General features: G+C 39.9%; 1 protein-coding gene across 1 annotated transcript in view; it reads left to right on the top strand.

The window, feature by feature from the left end:
* LOC124136458 (DNA mismatch repair protein Msh6-like) overlaps positions 1-25,019 on the top strand; it is a 141,619-nt gene that overhangs the window by 99,479 nt on the left and 17,121 nt on the right. Inside the window, exons 31-32 of the mRNA XM_046502374.2 lie at positions 6,567-6,656; positions 8,240-8,394. Coding sequence (XP_046358330.1) covers positions 6,567-6,656; positions 8,240-8,394 — 245 coding nt within the window. The remainder of the gene's footprint in view (positions 1-6,566; positions 6,657-8,239; positions 8,395-25,019) is intronic.

Consider the following 25,019-nt stretch of genomic DNA (forward strand, 5'->3'; position numbering starts at 1 on the left):
TTTAAGTACTTAAATCCTAGCAGAAATCAAAGACGTACATGTATGTGCGTCCATGCAGAAATCAAGAGAAATTTTTTAACTATTTCTAGTGGCCAAACAGCAAGTTGGATTTAGATTTTTTAGACGTTTACTTCCAGAGTTGTACATAAAATTTGAAAGCTGTGACTTAATCATTCAAATGTAATTCATAACATTGTGAATGTCAACAGTGTTTTCAACTTCCGGTGACGTTTCTGGCTGCTGCACATGGCAAACATGCCGCCTTCTGCGGAAAATAAATGACTTGGTGCTAATTAAACAAAAAGGCGAACCTGGAGCAATAATCGTCTTATACTAAACTGTCACTAATTAAATGAAAAGTCCATATTGATAAGATTTAATTTGATACAGTCAGAGACACACCACAGATGGAAATAAGACAGCAAAATTGACGAAAACACTGGAATGTATTTTTTGCCAACAAAAGGTCGCTATTTCATTTCATCAATTTGACTATAATATGTTAAGTTACGATCTAAACCACAGGAACTCGTTATTGGTCAGTAAATAAAAATATATACCCCCTATTTGTAAGTAGGGGGTATATATTTTTATTTAATACCCAATAACGAGTTCCTGTGATCAAAACACACATTGTCGAAATTTGATAACTGCAGATTGTTGTCTCCTGCATGCCAATGAAATGAACATGCCTCCTAAAACGATCTATGATTGTCCTCACAAATGATTCCTTATATACAGTGGTCCCTCGCTACAACGCTACCAATGGGGTCCAAATAATTGGTGGGCGTTATAGACGATGAGCCGTTTAACCGAGGCCGAGACGGGGGAGCGCGCTCGGCCAATATCACGATCTTTGCCTTGTCTCGCACATTGCAATGAAACAAGTTGTTTACCGTTCATAGTGTAAAAATATATATCCATTATGTTTTCGCCGTTTGTTATTATTTACAAGCCTTAACTGTCACATTCATTGTGAATGTAGTCTACTTACATGAAAATATCGATCGATAATGGTAGTAACAGACGCTATGAGTGAAGAGCCAATCACAATTCATTACACAAGTACAGAGTGATTCAGTGGCATTCATTGGTCATTTTGCTTAAAATACGGAAAACAAGAGTTTTGACCAGCACTATGCGCATTCATACACACTCATGCAAATATAGATACCGGGGTACACATTCAAGCCAGATTAATTGGTTTGATACGGTTACTTGATCCGAATCAAAAGGAATGACCGCCGTGTTGTGACAGCAACTACATGTGAGTTGACAGTGTCGCCTCAATTGGATTGCCCACTAATTAAGAAAATAAACTTCGCTTGTGGTTCTCTTTTATTGCATGCATGCGCTTCTAAGATCAAAGAATGTATAGTGTGAAAAGTTAACTAGCAGAACAATCGTATTTCCGGGACTTGCTGCGGATGTTTTCAAACAGATTATTAGAACTCCATTCAGCGATAAACAGTTGATTTTGCAATGAGAAGCGTTCTGTGCAAATGAACAACGAACAACAATACAATCACGGCTGTGTAAAACTCTCAGTATTAAAAGTGTACATAAATTTTGGGAGCCATGCGATACCGCACGTAGTAACCGAGGTAGCGCTTTATCGAAGAGCCCAATAGCGAGCGATCACTGTAGTTGATAATGAACAGAAATACATAAATATTAGTGTAATTTCTTCTAAAGTAGACTATCGATATTGTCGTAGACAAGGATATATCCATATAATCTTGTAACATTATTCAAGTCACAAGTACTGAAAATCAAATACAGTTTCCACTGTGTAAAGACGAAATATCTCTGAAAATTTGCAAAATCTCATCTCATCATCCGCCAGCAGTTGAATGGTAAGTGATACACTCTGTGGAATGGGTTCGCCAGCAGATTCATGGTAAGTGACACACTCTGTGGAATGGGTTCGCCCGCAGATGCATGGTAAGTGACACACTCTGTTGAATGGGTTTGCCTGTAGATAGTGACACACCCTGTGGAATGGGTTCGCCTGTTGAAAGTGACACACTCTGTGGAATGGGTTTGCCTGTTGACAGTGACACACTCTGTGGAATGGGTTCGCCTGTTGATGGTGACAGACCCTGTTGAATGGGTTCGCCTGTTGATAGTGACACACTCTGTTGAATGGGTTCGCCTGTTGATAGTGACACACCCTCTGGAATGGGTTCACCTGTTGATAGTGACACAGCCTGTGGAATGGGTTCGCCTGTTGATAGTGACACACTCTGTGGAATGGGTTCTTCAGCAGATGCATGGTAAGTGACACACTCTGTGGAATGGGTTCGCCTGTTGATAGTGACACACACTGTTGAATGGGTTCACCTGTTGATAGTGACACGGCCTGTGGAATGGGTTTGCCTGTAGATAGTGACACACCCTGTGGAATGGGTTCGCCTGTTGAAAGTGACACACTCTGTGGAATGGGTTTGCCTGTTGATAGTGACACACTGTGGAATGGGTTCGCCTGTTGATAGTGACACACACTGTTGAATGGGTTCACCTGTTGATAGTGACACGGCCTGTGGAATGGGTTTGCCTGTAGATAGTGACACACCCTGTGGAATGGGTTCGCCTGTTGAAAGTGATACACTCTGTGGAATGGGTTCGCCTGTTGATAGTGACACTCTCTTAAATGGGTTCGCCTGTTGATAGTGACACACTCTGTTGAATGGGTTCGCCTGTTGATAGTGACACACTATGTGGAATGGGTTGCCTGTTGACAGTGACACACTCTGTGGAATGGGTTCGCCTGTTGATAGTGACACACCCTGTTGAATGGGTTCGCCTGTTGATAGTGACACACTCTGTTGAATGGGTTCGCCTGTTGATAGTGACACACCCTCTGGAATGGGTTCTCCTGTTGATAGTGACACACTCTGTGGAATGGGTTCGCCAGCAGATGCATGGTAAGTGACGCACTCTGTGGAATGGGTTCGCAAGCAGATTCATGGTAAGTGACGCACTCTGTGGAATGGGTGCGCAAGCAGATGCATGGTAAGTGATACACTCTGTGGAATGGGTTCGCCTGTAGATAGTGACACACTCTGTGGAATGGGTTCGCCTGTAGATAGTGACACACTCTGTGGAATGGGTTCGCAAGCAGATGCATGGTAAGTGATACACTCTGTGGAATGGGTTCGCCTGTAGATAGTGACACACTCTGTGGAATGGGTTCGCAAGCAGATGCATGGTAAGTGATACACTCTGTGGAATGGGTTCGCCTGTAGATAGTGACACACTCTGTGGAATGGGTTCGCCTGTAGATAGTGACACACTCTGTGGAATGGGTTCGCAAGCAGATGCATGGTAAGTGATACACTCTGTGGAATGGGTTCGCCTGTAGATAGTGACACACTCTGTGGAATGGGTTCGCAAGCAGATGCATGGTAAGTGATACACTCTGTGGAATGGGTTCGCCTGTAGATAGTGACACACTCTGTGGAATGGGTTCGCAAGCAGATGCATGGTAAGTGATACACTCTGTGGAATGGGTTCGCCTGTAGATAGTGACACACTCTGTGGAATGGGTTCGCAAGCAGATGCATGGTAAGTGATACACTCTGTGGAATGGGTTCGCCTGTAGATAGTGACACACTCTGTGGAATGGGTTCGCCAGCAGATGCATGGTAAGTGACGCACTCTGTGGAATGGGTTCGCCTGTAGATAGTGACACACTCTGTGGAATGGGTTCGCCAGCAGATGCATGGTAAGTGATACACTCTGTGGAATGGGTTCGCCTGCAGATGCATGGTAAGTGATACACTCTGTGTAATGGGTCCGCCAGCAGATGCATGGTAAGTGACGCACTCTGTGGAATGGGTTCGCCTGTAGATAGTGACACACTCTGTGGAATGGGTTCGCCAGCAGATGCATGGTAAGTGACGCACTCTGTGGAATGGGTTCGCCTGTAGATAGTGACACACTCTGTGGAATGGGTTCGCCAGCAGATGCATGGTAAGTGATACACTCTGTGGAATGGGTCCGCCAGCAGATGCATGGTAAGTGACGCACTCTGTGGAATGGGTTCGCAAGCAGATGCATGGTAAGAGATACACTCTGTGGAATGGGTTCACCTGTCGATAGTGACACACTCTGTGGAATGGGTTTGCCTGTTGACAGTGACATACTGTTAAATGGGTTTGCTTGTTGATAGTGATACACTCTGTGGAATGGGTTCGCCTGTTGATAGTGACACACCCTGTTGAATGGGTTCGCCTGTTGATAGTGACACACTCTGTTGAATGGGTTCGCCTGTTGATAGTGACACACGTGTTTTTCATAACTAGAATTAGGAGGGCTTGGGGTCGTCTTATACACAGGGTTGAGTATTTTATGGTTTAATTGATATAATCTGTTCCATTTCCCTGAATTTGCTGAAGGGCTATGATGTAATTTTTTTTCTGCGGAAGACAAACACATTTTATTGCAAATGTAGAGATTTTGTATGCACTAGTGATGTGCTTTATTCAGATTCGCTTTATAGCCGGGGTGTATAAATTAGCATCGATTACCCGCTTATTTTACGAGACAAATAACCTCTGCGTATGAAACATTGTCCCTCATACAGTACACAAATAACATCACCATGTCTAGTGATGTTGTATCGCAAATTTAATTTTCATTGACTAAATTTGCAAACAGCAAGCACACAAACTCCTACTGCCGCCATGACCATAACACACGAGATGCGCAGTAAAGCAGTGCGCATGAGAAGGGAAGTAACTGCATGTTATATTAGATCGCATTGTTTTTAAGTATTGTAGCATTTCACAGTTGAGGTCGTGTGTTCGAGATGCGGAACATTTAAGGAAATTTATTTTTATATTTTTTTAAAAATGGATATAAAAACAAAACGTGCGGCGAACTTTATGAGGATGTGGCGGTGCCTGAGAACCAAGATTTTTTTTTTAGCCTTACAGACGGCTTTACTCAGTGGTAAAAAGTGGCGCTATTTGGTGTTTGATTGGATTAAGGTGGGATATGTATCATTCCACTGGGGATGGGGTGGAGGGAGTCGCACTGATATTGAGTCACAATATTGGCTAGTGATCAGCAGTCCTATTAATTTGGAGACACATTAATTTCAAGCTTTACAGTATATTGCAGTGTTCAGGCCGCTGTAATAGCGCACGCACGCACGCACCCACCCACCCACCCACCAATCAACTGTGCGAATATCAAAGATGCATACCGTATATGACCGCGTATAAGCCGAATTTTGAGGACCAGAAAAAAAGATTCTGTAGAAAGGGGTCGGCTTATCCACGGGATACGCTTTCATGATAGTATTTTTCAGATCGTGATCTGTCAGAAACATCGCCTGAATGACGGTCCGATAGATTACAACTTCCCGAAAGTTTGGAAGTTGCCATGACTAGAGCCATTATTGTTATAAATTATCAATAAAGTTATTATTATACACCAATGTTGTCATTATTAAAAAAATGTTATGCATGTTACTACTTCCGATAATAAGTTTTCAATTGAATGTTCAAAGTTTATCGTTCTTCTAAACTCCGCGATCTTTACATGTAACAATATATGTAATTCACAGCTATAATATATAATCCCCAGATGAAATCGCCAATAGCTATTACGTACATTTTGCAAAGTTCATAAATTGATAGTGAACAAGTGTCTACCTTTATTGAAAGAGGCAAATAAACAACTGTATCGTCGAGTTATTCCGTTCGCCATTTGCAAAAACATGTGATCAGCTGTTTCCTGTGACGTCACAAACGGTGACCACTGTGATTGCTTCCTGTTGTTTAAAAAGCAACACGGTACACAAGGAAATGAGCATTGATAATAAGGGGCCGATTGGTATCGTGTTGGGAGTAGGGGCTTTATTCCTTTGTTTTCAAGAGATTAGTTTAATAAACTGGAGAAGCCTGTGAGTAAGTGATGGTCATTCAATGTGTTCATAGTATGATAGTTTATTTAATTCAATTGGATTAACATACAATAGTGGTATAAAGGGGGTTATAAAAGTTGGTATTTTTACTGACTGACATTCTCATCATGAGTTTGAAACAAAAACGCCATGCTTACGATGCTGAATTCAAACTGCGAGTCTTCGCTCTAGCCGATATATTTTCTCACGGGTTCATAATTCTATATACACCGATTCACAAAATGGCGCTTCGTTGTTGATGGCAACATATAACGATCATTATGAGATTAAAAAAACCCACGAGAAACAGCTTTCCACTTTATGAAAGTGGATGACTGGTTTGTTAAATCTTTATTAGAAATAATAATGACTTTTTCAATATAATTACAACGTTTTTCATCTTATATTTTTGAATATCTGCGAGTACCGGCACATGTCTTGCAGTCCGACTTCGCAGTGTTTTTTGCCTTTCAATTGCTGGTTCGGCTTATCTGCGGGTCATATCATTTTCTTTCGTATTTCAATGGTCAAGTTAACACCTCGGCTTATCTACGGGGTCGGCTTATCCGCGGTCATATACGGTATGTGTTAATAAACAACAAATATTAACTTTTTAACTTTATCTGTACTATAACTTTCTGTATTGATTTAGGTGAGAGCACGTTCTTTGTTGAACTGAGTGAGACATCAGCCATCTTACAACATGCCAGCAAGCACTCTCTTGTCCTCATGGATGAGCTAGGTGAGCAGCACATTTAATGCAAGTTAATTATGTGGTGAAAGTGAATTGAGATGTATGATATAGATATTCTGTTTCCGGTGCTTTAATGACAGAGGAACACATATTATTGGTTGGATGTGGAATGACCTTCACCTTTGACCTTCATGTTCCACTTTGCCTGCCCAGTGCAATAGCCACCCATGAAGATCCGGGCTAGAATGCGTCTTCAGCAACCCATCCTTGTCATAAGTGGCATCTATGCTTGTCGTAAGAGGCGACTAATGGGATCAGGTGGTCAGGCTCACAGACTTGGTTGATGCATATCTCGTATCTGTATTGCGTCGATCAATGCTCATGATATCAATCACTGGATTGTCTTGTCCGCCAATTTACAGACCGCCATAATATAACTGGAATATTGCTGAGTGTGGCGTTAAACAACAAATAATTTTTTAATTTGAAGTTTACACGATAAACAGCTTTTCCATTGGACGAGAGGTCGGTCATATGACTGCTAAAATTGACGTTCATACGTTTTTTCGCGCGACCGCGTTCTTGAAACGACGTAAACCCTGATGGACTACTTCCACATTCCTGGGGAAACCCCTGGGAATTCCTTAGAATGAATACATACAGAAGCGTCATTTCTGAACATTTAGATCCTTTAATCTTGAACTCAGCATTTCAGTAAACATTAAGAAACATCAGAGAATTTGACTGCATGATTGTTCACGAATATCCTTGCTACGACCCCTCCTAATGAACAAATTGAAGAAATGCACTTCCAAACTATCGTAGTATCAACTCGATCCGTGATGAGGCTGACAGTGACAGCCTACAACAATCTATGAATTTACCTTAGTGTCTATTTGACCCATCTTTTATCACCTTTCAGTGATCGGCCAGTTGATCAATGATGACTAAAACAGGTCATTAACAACTCTATCGTTTATCGTGTCTGTCATTTTGACATCTTGTACTTGATGTAAATATATTATGATGTGCTGTCATTGTGACTGACTCACTTAGGTAGTTCTTAAGAGACCTTTCTCATCTAATGAGGATATTATTTGAGCACATTTCTTTACAGATACTACAAAAGTTGTCCCTGTTGAGCATACATAAACTCATGTCACCTTTTGTTTTGAGGAACTATTTTATTCCGCGATACAGCTGGTTGTTGTATGGCTGTCAGTATGAACATTAAGTCACACATACTAAATATAATTGTGTATAGATCAAGGTCTATGTCCTTTGAGGTAAAAATAGTGACACAAAAAAACTATAAGAATTGATTTTCACTTTGTGCGAGTTCATTAGAGTATGAACTCACACAAAGTGAATGCTAATTCTGAAATAAACAAACAGTCTGATGGCAGTCAAGATGAATGTGTAATTTTGACCCCAAAAATGTCCAGTTAAGGATATACTATTGTTTAATTTACTGAACATGTTGTGAGGGTGTCTGTTGCATAGAGACCACTTTTATTGATATTGCTTTTCCTTGTTTGCCCTTTCTGATCTCTTATGATATCCAAAAACTTCATGTGAGCTCCACAGCCTTGTGGCAATGTGTCTGTAACTATGTATTTGTCTTTACACAGGTCGAGGCACAGCAACATACGATGGCACTGCCATTGCCTGCTCTGTCGTGCAGGAGTTGTCCAAGGGTGTCAATTGTCGTACACTCTTCTCAACTCATTACCACTCACTGGTGGAGGAGTTCAGTCATGATGCTAATGTCAGGCTGGGACACATGGTATGTAGAGATGGTGTCAGACCAGGACACATGGTATGTATAGATGGTAATGTCAGGCTGGGACACATGGTATGTAGAGATGGTAATGTCAGGCTGGGACACATGGTATGTATAGATGGTAATGTCAGGCTGGGACACATGGTTTGTAGAGATGGTAATGTCAGGCTGGGACACATGGTATGTAGAGATGCTAATGTCAGGCTGGGACACATGGTATGTAGAGATGGTAATGTCAGGCTGGGACACATGGTATGTAGAGATGCTAATGTCAGGCTGGGACACATGGTATGTAGAGATGCTAATGTCAGGCTGGGACACATGGTATGTATAGATGCTAACGTCAGTCCAGGACACATGGTATGTAGAGATGCTAATGTCAGTCCAGGACACATGGTATGTATAGATGCTAATGTCAGTCCAGGACACATGGTATGTAGAGATGCTTATGTCAGTCCAGGACACATGGTATGTAGAGATGCTAATGTCAGTCCAGGACACATGGTATGTAGAGATGCTAATGTCAGGCTGGGACACATGGTATGTAAAGATGGTAATGTCAGGCTGGGACACATGGTATGTAGAGATGCTAATGTCAGGCTGGGACACATGGTATGTATAGATGCTAATGTCAGGCTGGGACACATGGTATGTAGCGATGCTAATGTCAGTCCAGGACACATGGTATGTAGAGATGCTAATGTCAGGCTGGGACACATGGTATGTAGAGATGCTAATGTCAGGCTGGGACACATGGTATGTAGAGATGGTAATGTCAGGCTGGGACACATGGTTTGTAGAGATGCTTATGTCAGTCCAGGACACATGGTATGTAGAGATGCTAATGTCAGGCTGGGACACATGGTATGTAAAGATGCTAATGTCAGGCTGGGACACATGGTATGTAGCGATGCTAATGTCAGTCCAGGACACATGGTATGTAGAGATGCTAATGTCAGGCTGGGACACATGGTATGTAGAGATGGTAATGTCAGGCTGGGACACATGGTATGTATAGATGGTAATGTCAGGCTGGGACACATGGTATGTAGAGATGCTAATGTCAGGCTGGGACACATGGTATGTAGAGATGGTAATGTCAGGCTGGGACACATGGTATGTAAAGATGGTAATGTCAGGCTGGGACACATGGTATGTAGAGATGGTAATGTCAGGCTGGGACACATGGTATGTAGAGATTGTAACGTCAGTCCAGGACACATGGTATGTAGCGATGCTAATGTCAGGCTGGGACACATGGTATGTAGAGATGCTAATGTCAGACCAGGACACTTGGTATGTAGAGATGCTAATGTCAGGCTGGGACACATGGTATGCAGAAATGGTAATGGTCAGGGTGAGAAGGCAGTGTAGGGTGGGGCACATGGTGAGAAGGCAGTGTTGGGTGAGGCACATGGTGAGAAGGCAGTGTTGGGTGAGGCACATGGTGAGAAGGCAGTGTTGGGTGAGGCACATGGTGAGAAGGCAGTGTTCGGTGGAGCACATGGTGAGAAGGCAGTGTTGGGCGGGGCACATGGTGAGAAGGCAGTTGTGGGTGGAGCACATGGTGAGAAAGCAGTGTTGGATTGGGCACATGGTGAGAAGGCAGTTGTGGGCGGAGCACATGGTGAGAAGGCAGTGTTGGTTGAGGCACATGGTGAGAAGGCAGTGTTGGGTGAGGCACATGGTGAGAAGGCAGTGTTGGATGAGGCACATGGAGTAGTATAGGTAATGGAGGTTCTGCCGCAACTCCACTGGAGCCAGATTTATATACCTATACTGCTACTACAGATGGAAGTTTTTATGTGTAAATGACTATGCGATTCAACGATAGTCATGAGATTAAACCAGGGGTCCGGAAACCGTCATATGCGCCGGACATGTCCGATTGGGAATCTCAAATGTCCGTTTTAAAATATTGCTTACCGGACATTTTAAAAAGTATTGTCCGGACATTCTTAAATTTTGACCGGACATGATCAACAGTTAGGACTGAGCAGTTTCTGTCTGCAGTTGCAACACAATGAAGATTAACTACACTGACAAGCTTTGTTTGTTTTGATTGCTGAAAATACATCGTACCTACATGATAGTCCAATCGGTCAATCACTGTAATAGGCAATAAACTGAGTTGACACTGATTAATCGAGGATTAATTACTGAGAACATCTTGTTAATTTGAGTGAAAGGTGTTTACAACTGTACATTAATACCTTGCATCATCGATGTACCTCATTATCCTCACAATGCTACGATACGTAACCTCAGACAAGAAGCGAAAGCGTGACGACAGCCAGTCGACCGATGCAGATCAGTCGAGCGGATCTGCCAAACCCTCAAAGTCTGGACGATCATTTAGTAAGTCGTGGCTAACGACTTTCACTTGGTTGACATACAATGAGGATTTGCAGATTTTATTGTTTTCAGTAGCTAGTCGTATATTGAATCTTGATTGACCGCCATTTTGCTTTCTCGGACGATCGATATATCCAATTTTTTTATGGTCAATAATTAAGTACAGATGAAAAAAGTATTCAAATAACTATTGCTATCAACGATATTTTAGTATTTGTGATTAAATTATCTGTCTTGTTTTTAAGAAAATCTTTAGTTTAAAAAAAACTTTTCCCGTGAGGTCACGTGATAACCAAATATGGGATAATAGTCTCGATCCAAATGTTACAACGCGTACACTTGAGCAGACTCATGAATATGACTCATGAATATTAATTAGACCGTTCACTACGTTAACAGACCGTTATTATAACAGAAACAAACGTATGTTTTCCATGTAAATCTAAAATGATATTATTTGTTATTAATTGTCCGGTGAATTAAACAATTTAAATTGAAACAATTCATAATTCATCATATTATGAATACTTAAACTTGTAATGTGTGTGAAAAGTCGTACTAAAATACGCTATTTGAAGGGGGCGTGGCCTAAATGCAAATGTCCGATTGGGATTTTAAATTTTCCGGACCCCTGGATTAAACTAAATTGTAATGAAAATGGCTCTAGCTCACCACCACTTGGAGCCATTTTCAAACCTATCAATGCTTCTATGATATAAATTTTTATAGGTAATGGGGGTTCTGCCGCAACTTCACTGGAGCCGGATTCATATACCTATACCACCACTACAGAGGGAATTTTTTATGTGTAAATGACTATGCAATTCAATGATAGTCATAAGATTAAGTTAAATTGACTCTAGCTCACCAATACCTGGGGCCAATCATTGCTTTAGATGAGCCTAAATGGTAATAAAAATATTCTTTATTATTTTTATCGATAAAGCGATATTCAACATTTTTATTAAGTTCTTCGTTCATTTTACTAGGAGACCAGACTATATAATTACACTCTTCTTGTAAATTGATAAGAAACAATTGATAACCGTATTTGGTTGGTTGACATCACTGATATAATAAAAACCTTGTGGTAATTCTCTCCATTTAATAGCTTTTTCGATCTCCATTATTATATATATGTATGTAAGCATTTGTCTAAATGTGATCAAACGATAGTAAGCAATCTATTTTTAATCTCCAACCAGTTCTTTGGTTTTGGCACGGAATAATTGACGCGCTTGTTGTCTCCCCTGTTCTATGAACTTTTTTTTCTCGTCTTCGCTAATACCACTGGTCTTATGAGATTTTGATCGAATCTCCTGCTTCATTTCATTGTATTTGGTGAGCTCCGACAACACTAAACGAAACTCATCCTCGGATATCTTACAATCGACCATTGCTGTCGAAATATGATCCTCAATGCTGTTCAACTTTGCTTCGGCGAGTATCCGAATACTATCGTACTATCCTTCTCTATTCGATGTTTTATGTCGCTTATTTGATGTAATCGAAATCCATCAACAGTATCCATCTTTTCAAATGCTTCATCGAGCGCTGGATATAAACTCATAGTGTATATTACGATCATATAATAGTCTTTAATTGGTCTTGCTTAAATGTTTTGAGACTATACATCAACCTTATCAAATGTATATTATACGGCAAGAATATCTTAGAAAGAGAAATGCTGTCACTTTTAATAATTTGGACCCCCTCGAGGGTTGCAACAGGTGATGCTCCGATATGAATAATACTGCAACGTCGACGTTGGTGTTTCTTTAGCCATTTAATCGATAGACCTGGTAATATTTCGAAGGCATTTTCCGGTGCATCTCCGAACAAGGCTTCAATAATAAGAGTAGAAATATAAGGTATTGCACTCAAGTTCTGTTTAATATCATCGAATTCAGTAACCAAATTTAAACTAACGTTTTGGATTGCCGGACGACTATATAACATATGCCCTGGGTTTTCTGGCAGGGGAGTGACTAACACACTTTTTCGTTTTGATGGGATATAAGCCGCGAGTACGATGCCACTATTTATCATCTTGGTGAAATTATGTCCCTTACCCATCATCACATAAGGTGGGGTAATGACGATATTCAGTAGCCACTCGATGTTTGCTTCGACCATAGTCCATTTATTCTCACCGTTGAGAATGATATTGTACGAAGTGTTTTTAATGAGTCTACTAACGTCGACATCGCTTAAATCTTCTAGATTACCCGTGAATGTGACTTCTTTCCGCTTGTATACATTATCATGTAAGTGTAAAGCGTATAACTTACCATTGTTACCGGGTTTATCAAATCCTTCTGTGTCTCCGAGATCGGAAAGCGCAATTGTATTACATTGTCTGAGCGTTCCAGGGCCTGATGCATCAACCATTATTTTTAATATGGAGTGTTACACTTAAGTATCCTATATGTACAGGTTGGTGTTTTACATCTAATACAGAAATTTTGAGGTCTGAAATAATACAACGCTTCAATTTTTTATATTGTAATGACGAGAAAGATTCCGTTCTACTTCTATTGTATTTTTCATTTTTCACTGGAACACATCTGAGTAGAGTTGAAGGACTTTCTAGTTGAATATTATCTGTCGTGCTTATTTGATCAAGATGGATGCACAACTCTTTATAGGGAACTAAATCGGGTAATGCATATACAGTCACTGGTTTGTTGGGTGGTAATGTTACTAACTGTCCAAGTGTAATTGCTAAGTCCTCTTCAATAATTATACCTGTTTCTCCAGTGAATATTTTCACTGTCCCAGTCGCCTCATTTTGTGTGATACTAACTCCATTAGGCTTAAAAATTTCATCATTGAGTGAGCATACGCTGTAATACCCATCAGGTATAGTAATGTATTTTCTCATATCCCTGCTGGTTTCACATGGTATAATCATCCTATTATTACCTCTTGAAGCATTTATATTGGTCCACCATGGGTAATACGCTACATCGCATAGAGCTACTTCAAGTTGTCCATCCGAGTTATCGATGGTATGAAGCAGTTCAATAGACTGACCATTTGTTATTCCCGGGAGTGTAACATACATATTAAATATACAATGATACTATATCATAACTTAAATATGAAATCGACACAGATTACTAATCTATCGATTATGGTAAATTCCTATGGTGATGATTTTTTCGTTAAATTACCCGATATCTTTGAAAAGTACAGGGTCACGGCAACTAGCGATAAAATGATCCACGATTGGTTTCACAATCCGATGCAATTTTGGCAGAATCAGTTAAACTTTGCCGTATGGTGTGCCACAACGGGAGGTGGCGTATCTGTTAATGCTCCAGGATATATGCTAAATAAGTCTGTTATATTATTTCACGTGTATTATCAGATTAGACGTATACTTAAAGAAATTAGTGCTCCATTACCGCAGGATCGAGTGTGGAATTCCACAAATAATAATTATGATAGGTCCGCGTATGAGCGTATTTGTCAGGAATTTAATGTTTCTACGAGTAAAGATTGGCGTATTAAAGGAGCAAACCATGGTCTAGGAGTTCCTTACACAGAGGAAAATATATCCGTCAAAGAAGAAAGCGATTATGTATATAGAGAACTTAATAAACCTCATGTTTATTTTGGTAAGTTGCGGAAGGACAGCAAATTTTACGCAAGAATATATGATCATTGGCATAAAACCGGTCATTGGTATAAAGGCTGGGAACTTTCGAGTAACGATTGGAGAGGAGATCTTATGAGTTTTAAGAGTGGGTTAATATATATTGTTAAAAAATTTGTACAACTGAACGATGACGCTTGGAATGAATTTCTTAATGATAAAACAGAAAATAATTTTACTAACCCAGGATTTGTAAGAATTAATGAATCCATAAGAACTTATGTGTGGGCAATTCTCGGAGCACAATCACAAACACGAACGTCCATTATCGGTACTGGGGCGGCGTTCGATGCGCAAAAACAGTTTGTCGCAAACGTGGAGGACGCCATTAATTCACCAGTTGACATACCATGATCTATAAAGCGTTTTCAAGATGCATTACAGTACGCTCAGTCCAAAGTGGACTACGTTTATGCGCCGGGACTATACATGTCTCCAAGTAATATGGAACTTAAGATCGGTCAAGTGATAGGTTATAATAATAAAATTGTTATTGCTACCGATAAACAAAAACCAGGTATAAATTCAGATATTAACGTTGAATTAATAACGCAAACAATCACAGGCGAAAAGGGAATAGTCAAGCCGCAAACACCAACTATCGCAAAAACATCTTTTAATGCACAACCATCTACTGACGCACAAGTGCCACCGCATATTGAGGCTCAAAATCAACAACATATCGATGAAAAAACAGCGCTTGTATTAGGTGGAGTCGCGGCTGGTTTACTCATGATTTGGTTAGCGAACTGATTTGGTTAAATAGTTCTTAGCGAATACGTACAACAGCCCTGCAATTGCTACAATCAACCCCCACAAGTTTTGACTAAGCCAAGTGGTGGTCTTTGCTAATAAATTCAATAGCCAGGAAACTATACTCCCTATTATACCAGGAAGTGCGGCTTTTTCAGCGAGCTTTCCCAGTGCTGAACCTAATGCTTTTAAATGCTTTTTTATCCACTCTTTAATACCATTTTTATCACTAGGAGGTGATCCGCCACCACCTGTACCACCACCTGTGCCACCTGTTAACGCGAGAGTCAAAGTCGATATAATAAATCCCAACGCGGTTAAAATACTGGCAATTGTTATTCCCTGTTCTCTGAACAATGTTTTAATTTTATCGGCCAGTGTAGTGTCATCGTTGAGGACTTCATCGATAGTTTCTCGAATATGACTGATTTGCGAACGAAGTGCCTCTCTATTACTGGAAGCAGCCTCGAGGCGGGCCGATCTTTCGTCTTCTAAGTTACGCAATATTTCTGCTACGCGGCGTCTATTGAACTCATTATCGCCCGCCTGATCAAGTTTTGTTTTCTCTTTAGCTGTATCCTTGTCGAGTTTAGATAGCTTGGCTATATTATTGATGAGTTCTCCCCGCATTGTTCGCATTTCCTTGTCAAGACCTCGTAATTCCCTAATACTGAACTCCAAGGATGGTGATACCTGCAACTGTGGATCATCAATTGTGGTCAAGATTTCTCCGAGTCCGTTCGAGGCCACCATCGAGGAAGCTTCCAAATTATCTGTGTTACCGAGTTCTTCCCGCACAGTCCTAAGAACCTTAGTAGTCTTCGCGGAAAGTTTTGGTCGTCGGTAGTCCACAAAACCTAATTTATCACGAACAGTGCTGATGCCGTGTTTAGTGGCTATCGTAGACAAGGCTAGGGGCTTACGAGTACGAGAATGCATAAGATCAATATCCGGAGCGCCACGCAGTCGCAATATTCCTTTACTATCTATCTCAAACTTGGTTAGTCACGACCTATTGGGGTAACATAATTTTTATCATCTTTTAATGCATCGTAATAATCATTGACGGACGTTTGTAAAAGTTCATCGTTAAGATTCGTGCCACCAAAGTTGGTTTCATCAGTATCTTCGATTGGATTCTGGTTATCAAAGTCATCAAAGTCATCAAAGGTACTTAGATCAAAGTCATTATGTTCAAAATTAGCCATTTTTATATTAAACATAGGGTACATGTTTTCAATATAACAATGTCTTCCCAATACGGACGCAAGTTAAACCCACAACGTAGACTTCGAGATCCATTAGGGGTCAAAGCAATTCGTCAGTCTGTAACTATAACTAATAATCCTAGTACCATCGATCAGAATCAAACGCTTCAGGTTCGCTTTCCTAATCTCGGCGCACACGATGTGTTAGTTCCGGGAACTGTCCGATTAGCATTTACGTTTGGTTTGACTTCTGCAGACATTAACAGGGAGCCCGTTCAGAACATAGGTCGTGCTATCGTTAAGAAAATCGCGATTAAAATTAGCGGTAATGAGGTTTTGAGTATCGATGATAGCGATGTATACTATTGCTACATGGATCTCTGGAGAACTGATAAAGAGCGGGAAAACTTACAGTACCAAGGTATTTGTAATAAGAACACATTGAGACTGCGCGTGGGCGCTGAAAATGGTGTTGATACCAACAAAGAAGATAAGGCCGTTGCCGACGCATTAGGTAACCGATTCTATATTCCCCTAGACTTTGAATTACTAGATTCCCACATGCCCTTTTATCAAGCATCCCTAGGCGATAGGTTAGAATACGAACTCACTTTTAATGACTAGGGTAGAGTAATCAGAACCGGTGGTGAAGATGCTAGCTATTCCATTGACAATATCTCGCTGGAGTACGATATGATAACGGATCCCGAATTAGCCAGACAAATTCGTAACCATTATACTAGAAGTTTAGCCATTTTGTACGATCGCGTGCTGTGACATCGAAAGATCACGAGGGACAAAAAAGATACGAATATCAATCTAAACGTTCCCACGAGGTCGTTGAAGGGTATTTTAATGTTGTTCGAGGACCCCTCCGATGTGTTTAAAAGAAATACCGAGAAGTTCTACAATCCCAAGATTACAAAAGTAGAATTGACTATCGAAGGCGTTCCTAATCAACTATATAGCCAAGGAATGCTAGCGTATCACCAGTGGGATGAGATTAAAAAACTCCCTTCTATAAAACGTTCCCCGGAAGTTATCGCGGTCTTGAAAGATCTGTCTCTCGGGAGTGTATCGATGGGTGAATACCTCACCACGAAGTACGCGCTATGGCTAGACATGCGAACAACGGACGATGACCAATTACACGGCAGTGGGAGGAGAATAGAAAATGCTAGCGAGGGTGCCACTAAACAGATAACGAAGCTACAGGAAGCGGCTGGTAAATTAAACATATATTTGTACGTGATTTTGGGTGCGCAACTTAATATACAGAATGGGAGCTCCGTGCAAGCAATCTATTGATAATCTTTTACCTAAAGATCCGCACTGCACTATCATATGCGGGCAAACGGGCTGCAGAAAAACAGCTTTTATTCTAGATATTTTACAAAGTCATTATCGGGACGTTTTCGATCATATTATTATTCTGTGCCCGACTATAAGCGTTAATAAAACATACCTATCTAGAGATCTAGAGGTAATGAATGACGACGGGGTACACAGAGTCGATCCGGGCGATCGTTTACAAGACTGCCTCCAAGTATGTCACGAAAAATACAAAGGAGAATCAATGCTTTTCGTAATAGACGATTGCAGCGCGAGTAAAGAACTCACCAAAAAGAAAGATATGCTTTCCTATTTAGCATTCTCCGGTCGGCATACTCAGCATAGCATTTGGGTACTTACTCAAAAATACAACTCTGTCCTGAAAGATCTCAGAGAGCAGACCAAATGGGTAGCACTGTTTCATTGCAAAGACCGAGATTCGTTCGGGGAATGTTTACGCGAAAATGATGTCATTTATACCAAGCTCGAACGAGATAAAGTCAGAAAATTGTTAGCAGCAACGAAGCACTTAAAAACCAATCAACCAGCTGCTTATGCAATTGCTTAGCAAATTATAGCAAAATGTAGCAAAATTATAGTAAAATGTAACAAAATGTAGCAAAATGTAGCAAATTGAACATAAGCGGTTAATATTACATAAAATGTGGTTCGAAATCATCATTCTGTCGCAACAGTTCATTATTACGGGATGTATTGGATATGTCATATTATATTATGTTAGACTTAAATATCTCCTTAGGTATTACATTATGGAATGCGACGAACTCATCGAACAAATGCTCAAAGAATCTGAGCCTGATCAACATGTATATAAATCTTTAGATAAATCTTTAGATAAACATAGAGAAAGACTCATCGCTTTGGTAGCCGGTGGAAAATGTTCCCAATATTTGGGAAAAAATTATTCCATCGAAAAAATTGATAACATGACCGACGAAGAAATTAAAAAACTGTACGGGCGTTACGAGTCTAGACTGGGAGCTACAATGACTAAAACAATAGCGTCGGCTATGTTACAACTATACACAGTCGTAGCTAGTACGTTTCTCCCCATCCCGGCAGAACATCGCATGTATTTATGCGAATCTCTCGAGAAAGACCCATTCATCGAACACGCTATAAGCTCAGTGAGCTGTGAGTTTTATCATAGATTCGGAATGTTCTTAGCTCCGTTCACCACAGCTTTAATAACGGCTAGGTATTGTCAATTTAAACATACATGCCCACTTAATAATAATGGAGACTCAACAGGTGACACCACAGATTGAGAACGAGGAACAACAGATTGTGGAAACGCAACAACAAGTGAACGAGGAACGAATGAATGAGGATGTGATTGCACCACAAACACAAAAACAACCCAGAGTTACTAAGAACCCCCCAAAAATAGCCGGAGGAAGAAAGGTTGGGCTGGCGCGCAAAGCGAAATTAATAAATAATTCAAATATTAATCCGATTAAAACATGGGCACTAGTAGGAGTTGCTGGTATAGCGGCTGTATGGTTCTTTTATAAGACCGGAGAAGAGAAAACGTCACCCCCGCCGCAACAAGAAGTTCAATTAGAGGTTAGCCCGCATATAATGCTATAATAAGCATGACTACTCCAGTTACAGACGGTAAAATGTTGGTAAACGCGACGTATCATTCAGCGTTGGTCAGCGGCTTGGCCATTGGCTATGCCCGTATGGCTAAAATGATTACTAAAGCCACACCTCCCAAGCTAGATTTTAATAGTTATGATATTGGTATGGCCATTCTTGATATTGGATTAGCAATGGCAACGAAGGATATGCTCATCAAACAAGGGCTTATTCGGGAAGACATAATGAAGTAATTAAACATTTGAATATATTATATTCATTTAAAGATTTGAATATTTTATATTCATATACTATGGCAACAATTGCGATGATGGTCGGTGGAGCTATTGTTAATGCTCTAGCTTTTTCGGGGAGTAATTTTTTATTTTCTAGTATGAGGGAATCAAACGCTAAAGAAGTTGAAGAGGAACGTAAACGACATAACGAAGCAATGGAACAACTCGAAGCAGCCCAGTCACAATATACGCGGCAGAGAATGAAGAGATTAGACTTTATTCATGAAAAACTGCTTAAGGAAGGACATTCAATTCAAACGTTTAAGGATGTCGAATCTGCCATGCACGAATACTTCCTTGTTTATGGGAAAAAACTAGACCCAATACCGAGACCAACAATGAGTCAGTTTTATACACCGTCAGAGGAACAAAAGAACCGCGAGGTTGCATTTGTGATTATGGGATTGACTTCTGTATTGATTTTCAGCTATACAATTATGCATAAGTCAGAGTGACAGCTGTGGCTATGCATAATCAATATCTCACCAGTGTAGATGTGATTTGCATTTAGACAAATGATATGATAGATTTATAACCATGAATAATTGCAAATTTACACTCATGGGTAAGACGACTCTATGTAACCGACGCTGTGTTGAAATTTACTGCAGTATACACAATTATTACATCAAGCACGGAAACATAAACTATACGTGTTCTGTATGCGGGATAGGGGTCAAAGGTCGTTATTGTTTATGTAAGGAACACAGTGCTGATAGGGTCAGGAACCAGATTATTTATGCTAGGAAGAGAGATTACATCAATGAGAGGAATAGGTTGGGGAGAATACGTATTTAGATATATGAAAACAACCAATTAGACATTTGTCTCATTTTGCATATACCATTCAACCACAATGGTTTTTGTCAGAGAGTTGAAGGCTATGGCAAAGCAAAGTGGTCTATGTGGATATTCTCGAATGAGAAAAGCTGAATTGATTACCTTACTAGGTTTGGAATACAACAAACCCCAGACTGTTAGAGAACTCAAAGCTCGAGCGAGAAACAGTGGGCTGAGAGGTTATTCTCGAATGAGAAGAGCTGAATTGATCGCTTTACTAGATAATAATCAAGCTAATGATGATGTTGATAATAATCAACAACAACAAGAATTAATATTTGTACCCACATCCTCCGACGTTGGTAAATATCTAAGAGGTTGGAAGATGGATATTAATTCCAACATGGATGTTAACGATATTAAGCCCATCATAAGGAGTAAAATTAACGAGGAGTTAGATGATTTACATAGTATAAAATACCAGCTGACGATTAAAATGTTATTGAGTAAAAGTAACACAGACGATAGCACCGAATATACTGAACCATATTTCCGGAGCAATCAAGAAGTTATAACCGAATCCGATACTATAAATGCATCATTAGATACATCAATTCAGAGGATACAGGAAACTTTAGAACGCTGGACTAATAGAGGTTTGGGTTGGGGTGTGGATAAAATCGATAGTTTATATTTAGATATAGCAAATTATATGCCCTTCAAAGGTGGATCTTATATAGATTTACCCCCGTATTATAAGAAGAAAAAAAGCCATAATTAACGTAAAAAATAAATCCGATGACTGTTTAAGAATGATGATAGATCTGCAGTTCTGCATTGTTCCCCGTAGATTCTAAAATTGCAAATAGACCTAGCTATCCCCAAAACGATGGACTCAACTTAGATGGTATAGACGAACCTACACCAATATCACAAATTGATAGGTGGAAAAGCAAAATAATTTAGCTATAAATGTTTTCGGACATTCTAAAGGAATTGTTGTACACAGGATAAGCTCCGCTCCGGAACATATTCCCAGAATCAATTCATTTCTGATCGAAAAAGATGGTAAATATCATTATACATGGATAAAGAGTTTAAACAGGCTATATTATACGATCAAACAAAACATAAGGAAAAGAAATATTTCTGTGAAAGATGCCTGCATGGGTACAGCAGACAAGATCTATTAGAAGCGCATAAAGAAGACTGTAGAGGTGTTGGACAGAATGCTATCAGGATCGATATGCCTAAAGAGGGAAAAAATATATTAAAATTTGAACATTATTGTAATCAAATGCCAGTACCGTACGTAATTTACGCCGACTTCGAAGCGCTTATCAAACCCATAGAAAATAATCAAGATAATAGTTTTATGTACAAAACTCAAGAACATATTCCTTGTGGGTTTTGATATATAGTTGTAAGGTATGATGGGAAAACAAACCCGCCCGTGATTTATAGAGGTCCCGATGCAGCGGGAAAGTTCCTAGAATATCTACAAAATGAAGAGAGAATAATAAGGGAAAATTAATCGTGTAAGAAACCCATGCGTATGACGAGGGATGATTGGAGGATCCATAAGAAGTCAACAAGTTGTCATGTTTGTAATAAACCCCTGGATGGGGATTCTGTAAGAGATCATTGTCACGTCACGGGTAATTATCGGGGAGCCGCGCATAACGAGTATAACTTGAAACTAAAAATGAATTCTCAAACAATACCCATCCCCGTTGTGTTTCATAACCTTAGGGGATACGATTCACCTCTCATTATGCAAGCTATCTCAAAGACCGACGGCGGTTTAACGTGCATTCCTAACAATATGGAAAAATACATATCGTTCTCGTTGACTAAACCTATACATTATACGGACAAGGATGGGAAATCTAGAATAAAGCAAAGTAATGGGCTTAGATTCATAGACTCCGTACAGTTTCTGTTATCTTCCCTGGACAAATTAGCTAATGCGAACAATCCCGATGACTTTGCGATAACAAATCAATATACCGATAAGATAACTCGTCATTTGTTGCTGAGAAAAGGTGTATATCCTTACGAATATATGGATGATTGGTCTAGATTTGAAGAAACTGAATTACCACCTCTTGAATCATTCTATAGTAACTTAACAGAATCTAAAATAACAGATGCCGATTATGAACACGCTCTGACGGTCTGGGATAAATTAGGTTGTAAGAATTTAGGCGATTATCACGATCTGTACTTAAAAACCGATGTACTGTTACTCGCCGATATATTCGAGATATTTAGAAAGACATGTTTAAAACAATACGGCTTGGACCCGGCATGGTACTATTCCAGTCCCGGACTATCGTGGGATGCATTGTTGAAGAAGACTGGCGTAGAACTAAAACTACTCACCGATTACGATATGCACTTGTTTATTGAGAAAGGATTAAGAGGTGGTATATCGATGGCAGCGAAAAGGTATTCTAAGGCTAATAATAAATTAGTGGAAGGATACGATCCGAGTAAACCCGACGCGCACATATTATATCTCGACGCTAACAATTTGTACGGATGGGCTATGAGTCAACCTTTACCCACAGGTGGTTTTGAATGGGTCGATGAGAATGATATCAATGTGAATGATGCGAATAAAGGGTACATACTAGAAGTTGACTTGGAATATCCAAGTTCGTTACATAAAGATCATAACAGTTATCCGCTAGCTCCCGAAAGATTAATTGTTAATAAAGATTGGATGTCGGAATATCAACGCTCCTTGATGGGTAATAGTAGGTTAGCTAACGTAGAAAAACTCGTACCAAATTTGATGGATAAGACAAAATATATAGTTCACTACAGAAATCTCCAGTTGTATCTATCGTTAGGTATGAAACTTAAGAAAATACACAGAGTTCTAAAGTTTGATCAAAGCCCTTGGATGGAGCCCTATATAAGGTTGAACACAGATTTAAGAAAGATAGCTACCAGCGATTTCGAAAAGAACCTGTATAAGCTCATGAATAACTCAGTATTTGGTAAAACTATGGAGAATCTAAGGAAGCGTGTTGATGTTAAATTAGTCAGATCTAATGAGGAAGAAAGACTCAGGAAACTTATAGCCAGTCCGGCTTTTAACAGAAGCAAGATATTCGATGACGACTTAGCCACGTTGCATATGCAGAAGAGTAATATAAAATTTAACAGACCGGTGTACGTCGGTATGAGTATTCTCGACTTGTCAAAACACTTAATGTATGACTTTTATTACAACGAACTTAAGAAGCAATACGGCGATAGATGCGAGGTGTTATATACCGACACAGATTCTTTGTTGATGGAAATACAAACCGAGGATGTGTATAAAGATATGGCAGAAAAAATAGATATGTACGACACGAGCGATTACCCAAAAGATAATCCACTGCACAGCGTAGCAAAATAAAAAGGTGTTAGGTAAGATGAAGGATGAATGTGCTGGGCCCCCTATAGCGGAGTATGTAGGATTAAGACCTAAGATGTATTCTATAAAGAAGTCCGATAATGGAGAGATAAGAAAAGCTAAGGGCGTTAAGAAGTATGTTGTAAAAAAGCATATCAAACACAAACAGTATAAAGAATCATTATTCAAAGGTAGAATGTTCAAACACGAGATGAACTCTTTAAGAAGTTACAATCATAGGATATATGGATTAAGAATGAACAAGACATCATTATCCCCCTTAGATACAAAGAGATGGAATGATAATGATGGTGTTACTACCTATGCTTATGGTTATGGTGGTAATACCGTACCGTCGGGAACTATGAACAACTCTTCTCGTACAAATGCCCTACCAGGTCCATCTTGAAGTTAATAAAGAATAGGCTCTCCTTCTTTCGTAACCAATCGACTAATGTTATACGTCTTAAGGGACCATATTGGATCGGTTGCGCGACGTAGGCCTCCTTCGAGTTCACCGGGCTGGTATAAATATCTTACCCTTACTCTATCCAGAAGTTTTCGTTCTTTGCCTCTCCTCGGTGCTGAAGATTCGGAAGTCACGGATTTCATTTTAATAGCATCGGATGGTTTCTTCCCTATTAATCTCGTTACTTCATTATTCAGCGCTGATACAACGGCTGATAATCGGGTCACCCATTAGGTTGATCTCAATCGCTCGGATTTCATTTCGATCCCATACTGATAGCCAAACAAACGTTCAGCTAATGTCCTGTTAAATCTTTCGACGATAGCTTGACTGCGGTGGGCCTCTCTTTCACCACGCCTGATTTTGACATCGTGCTTTGTTAACAGTTTAGTTACCGATCCCATAAACTCGCGACCGGGATCTACTTGAAATAGCTTAGGCCATTTTAGCGGTCCGCGTTTATATATGCGACTCAGTGCATTAGCTACCTCTGTTGATTCTTTCGAGGTTAATGGCTCAGCCTCTTTGTATCGACTAGCCACATCCACTACTGTTAAAGCGTATTTATACGTTTTGCGTTTTACCTTATCGTGGGGAAGAAACAAGAGGTCAGCCTGATGAACTTCATTCGTTGTAAAAATATCAAACTTCTTCCTCGGTATATAACACGGTGCCGGTAAATATATTTGCCATATCGCTTGTTTCTTTAACCAATCCTTGGCCACATCTTTAGATACCTTAGCCGCGGTTGCTAATTTTT

Source organism: Haliotis rufescens, unplaced genomic scaffold (assembly GCF_023055435.1).
Source record: "Haliotis rufescens isolate VD_foot unplaced genomic scaffold, xgHalRufe1.0.p SCAF_1, whole genome shotgun sequence".
Taxonomy (NCBI): Eukaryota; Metazoa; Mollusca; class Gastropoda; order Lepetellida; family Haliotidae; genus Haliotis; species Haliotis rufescens.